Genomic DNA, 4,349 nt, shown 5'->3' on the forward strand with positions numbered 1-4,349 from the left:
GCCCACCAGGGGCAGCCACTGTTTGGTGCCTCCTGCCGGCTGCCAGTAGGCAAGGCAGATTTTCAGGTTAAAATGTTTGTGCAGACACTAGGGAACAGTTGGCTGGTCTCTGCATTCCCAATGGAATGGGAAGTTCATGGGTGTTGGATTCAAGCCCCAGTTTCACCACCCAGCCTCTCCGGGCCTGTTTCCTATGGATCTCAGTGTCACGGGATAGTGCTGAAGGATGGAGGACATCGGGTTTGGGAAGTGCCCCAGGGCTTAGGTGCTCTGTAGATGGAAGTCACCCCTTCCTGCATGCGCCTCCTGCTGGGAGCCTGGTGTCCCATCTGGGAGTGGATCAAGGAGCCTGCAAGGAGCTTGTTTTCTGTGTGATCTTTCCAGTTTATGGCAGAGAAGTTGCAGCTGCAGGAGCAGCACCCGACTGAAACAGAGCTGTGTGCTGAGGCTGAGGAGCTGCAGGCCCACCTGATGTCCAAGCAGCAAGAGCTGGAGATCTGCCATGACCTGGAGGCCAGGCTGGAGGAGGAGGAAGAGCGCTGCCAGCACCTGCAGGTGGAGAAGAAGATGATGCAGCAGAACATCCAGGTGAGCAGCAGCTCGGAGAGGGGCCAGGTGGGTGGAGGGGCAGGGCGTTGAGGGTGCAGTGCCACAGACCTGGGGAGGGCCAGCAATCAGATGTCTCCTGGCAGGTGGGGTTTTCACTTTGTCTATCTGGCCAACCTCTGTGTGGTTTCCTCTTCAAGGTGGTTAAATCCCATCGCAGTTAATGCACATTGCAGTCCCGTGAGCGCTGCCCAGTCACGCACCGGAGCCAGTTTGATTTCCACCCTCTAGTCCTGGCTCCTGCTGGCTGGAGGGGCAGACAGCCTGCTTTGTCCAATTCCCTGGTGGGGAACCTTCCAAACACTGCATAGGCTCTTGCGCCCAACGCAGCTATCTTGGGGCTGAAGGGCCCACAGTTCCTCACGTGCTCTCTGGCTTCGGGGTAGGAACTTGAGGAGAAGCTGGAGCAGGAGGAGAGTGCCCGGCAGAAGCTGCAGCTGGAGAAGGTGACCACTGAGGCCAAGCTGAAGAAGCTGGAGGAAGACCAGATCATCATGGAGGACCAGAACTGCCAGCTGGCCAAGGTGAGGCCCTGGTGCTGCTGCCTAGCTGCTCCTTGTTGTGTGTGAGGAAGGGAGAGTGGGCGCACCTGTCGGGCAGCTCCTGCCTGGCACAGCTCCCTCCTGTCTTTTCTGTTTGCTGTTCCAGGCTAGCCTCTGATTGGTAGCCGCTTCTTTTTCCAGAGTAACCTGTGGTCTCTGGGTGCCCTGTGGCCCCTGGGTGCCAGGTCATGTTCAAAGGGATTTTCTAGTGAACGTGGCCCAAGGGAAAGTCTGACATTTCCCCGGTAAAACTGTTCCTGAGCCTGAGCCCCAGGCGGGAGCCCGGGACCACCCCGGGCTCCTCCGGAGTCTCCAAGGTGGCAGCTGTTTCCAGTGAGAACCAAGTTGGTCCCTGTTAGTGCCCACCCCAGGGAGCAGACAGTAACTGGGGGTGCGGCCAGGTGATCCCAGTTCATGTCCTGAGACCTCCCTGACCTTTCTTGGTGTATGCTGTGTCCCAGGGCTGGCCGAGACAGGAGGTGGATATGGCACGGGGACTGTGTAGAGAGTGCTCTCTTGGCCAAGTCTTGGGACCGTGTAGAGGGTGGTGCCACAGACCTGGGGAGGGCCGGCAGTCAGATATGTCCTGGCAGGCGGGGTTTTCACTTTGTCTCTCTGGCCAACCTGTGTGTGGTTTCCTTTTCGGGGTGACTAAATCCCACCTGCACATCACAGTCCCGTGAGCGCTGCCCAGTCACGCATCGGAGCCAGTTTGATTTCCCACCCTCCAGTCCTGGCTCTGGCTGGCCGGAGGAGCAGAGAGCCACCAGCCTGCTTTGTCCAATTCCCTGGAGGGGAACCTTCCAAACATTGCATGGGCTCTGGGGCCCAGCGCAGCTATCTTGGGGTTGAAGAGCCTGCTGTTCCTCACGGGCTCTCTGGCTTCGGGGTAGGAACTTGAGGAGCAGTTGGAGGAGGAGGAGAGTGCCCGGCAGAAGCTGCAGCTGGAGAAGGTGACCACGGAGGCCAAGCTGAAGAAGCTGGAGGAAGACCAGATCATCATGGAGGACCAGAACTGCAAGCTGGCCAAGGTGAGGCCCTGCCTGGCTGCTCCTTGTTGTGTGTGAGGAAGGGAGAGCGGGCCCACCTGTAGGGCAGCTCCTGCCTGGCACGGCTCCCTCCTGTCTTTTCTGATTGCAGCTCCAGGCTGGTCTCTGCTCAGTAGCAGGTTCTTTTTTCTGGGTTACCTGTGGCCCCTGGGTGCCCAGGTCATGTTCAAAGGGATTGATGTTCTCATCAATGAATGTGGCCCTAGGGAGAGTCCGACATTTCCCCAGTAAAGTTGTTTCTGAGCCTGAGTCCCACGCGGGAGCACAGAACCACCTGTGTGGTGCTACACCCGTCTTTCAGCCCCGGGCTCCTCCGGAGTCTCCAAGGTGGCAGCTGTTTCCAGTGAGAACCAAGTTGGTCTCTGTCAGTACCCACCCCAGAGAGCAGACAGCACCTGGGGGTGGGGCCAGGTGGGGGGCATGGGTAGCAGGACACTCACAAGACTGACCAACGTGGGAGGTCCCAGTTCATGTCCAGAGACCTCCTTGAACATTCTGAGTGTGTGCTGTGTCCCAGGGCAGGTTGAGACAAGAGGTGAATATGGAATGGAGACTCTGTAGAGGGTACTGTCTCTGTGAGGTATGGGGACTGTCTCTGTCTCTCATGATAGACTTTTACAAACACCTAGGGTATGTGAACAGAGAGGGGACAGGGCAGGGACGAATGCTGTCCTGGTCCCCAGAGGATGGAGAACTGCAGTGGTGTGACATGACAGGGACTGTATGTGGGAGCAAGGCGCTCCTGCTGAGTGACAGCGTCTGTGGCAGGGGTCATGGGGACCTTACTGAGACTAGGGCTCTGGGGATGGCCACGCAGAGCAGTGAGGAGAGCAGCCCTGGGCACTTTGGTGGTGTGATCAGCCCACCGCAGCCCACCTGGAGGGTGAGCGAGGGGCAAGGAAGAGGGGGGTGTGCATGTGGCCCCTTCTTAGAGGAGCACAGCCTTTCATTCCTGCCCAGGGCCTGCCACAGCGTTCCTTTCATCTCTTTCAAGTTTTTATTTGGATGAGACCATGCATGTGCACAAAGACAGACAGGCACCATCAGTAGGGACTTGTCACTCCAGGGTCCCCACCCCAAGCCTTCCAGCTGGTCAGGAGCATGGACCCGTGTGTCCCACATGGTCAAAGTCAGCTCAAGATCTGAACCCGCGGTCGGCACGTGGCTTCCAACACTGACGCTGCCTCTGGTGTCACTGGCCAGGCCTGGCTGCCACTTTTCCTAAGGCCCAGGGAGGGCTAGCACCACACCTTAGACCCTAAGGAAGCACATGTGGCTGCTTCGAGGGCCATTGACCTCTGGAAGAAACCCTGTGGTCCAGAGAAATCTGATGAACTGGATCAAGTGTCAAAGGCTCGGCCTGTCCATCCATCCTGGGTCTCTGGGCATGTCATGAGAGCTGAAGTGTTCTGTGCTCAGCTGACACCTTGACACCTGACTCTGGCCACCCCCCTTCACCCCGCCAGGAGAAGAAGCTGCTGGAAGACAGAATAGCTGAGTTCACCACCAACCTCATGGAAGAGGAGGAGAAGTCGAAGAGCCTTGCCAAGCTCAAGAACAAGCACGAGGCCATGATCACCGACCTGGAAGGTGAGGGTGATGTGGGGAGCTCGCTCACCTGACCCAGGACACCAAGATGCCAAGGCACCTCTGGGTACACCTGGCCACTGCCCTAAGACCGGAGGCCACCAGGCTGCCGGGGCAGGGTCTGGTCCTTGCAGAGTCTGGGCCTTCAAGGCCCTGTTACTGTAGGGTTGGGTGTCCCCTGTGGGACTGCCAAGGTTATGCTTGACTAGGGGCAGGGTGACAAATCTTGCCTTATCCCCTGGACCCTAGGCATCTGGCAGTGAGGAGGGCTGGGCAGAGGGCAGGTCTGTGGTTGTCCGAGGACACCCCACCCCGGGCCCTTGAGAGGAAGGGACAGCTGGTGGGGAGGCGAGAACCCAGACTGCTATGCGAACTCCGCGGTCACTCCTGGAGAGTTAGGGTCAGCACAGCCCTGTCTGACCACTGGGAGCATTTCCTAGCTTGGCTTCACACTCCGCCTGGCCCGAGTACAAGATAGACACTCTAGTACTATTAAAGTGCCAACCATAAGACTGTTCTGCTTTTTTCTTTCTAGGATTTATCAGTGGTCCTGGCTGGCCTCTAA

The 4,349-nt window shown here is 58.0% G+C and overlaps 1 protein-coding gene across 1 annotated transcript in view; it reads left to right on the forward strand.

Annotated features, from left to right (window-relative positions):
• The first annotated feature begins 387 nt into the window (after positions 1–387).
• Positions 388–4,349, forward strand: part of LOC114006471 (myosin-9-like) — a 36,943-nt gene continuing 32,981 nt past the window's right edge. The window contains exons 1-3 of the mRNA XM_027769031.1: positions 388–588; positions 2,042–2,179; positions 3,664–3,787. Coding sequence (XP_027624832.1) covers positions 388–588; positions 2,042–2,179; positions 3,664–3,787 — 463 coding nt within the window. The remainder of the gene's footprint in view (positions 589–2,041; positions 2,180–3,663; positions 3,788–4,349) is intronic.

Source organism: Tupaia chinensis, unplaced genomic scaffold, assembly GCF_000334495.1.
Source record: "Tupaia chinensis unplaced genomic scaffold, TupChi_1.0 Scaffold148234_1, whole genome shotgun sequence".
NCBI lineage: Eukaryota > Metazoa > Chordata > Mammalia > Scandentia > Tupaiidae > Tupaia > Tupaia belangeri.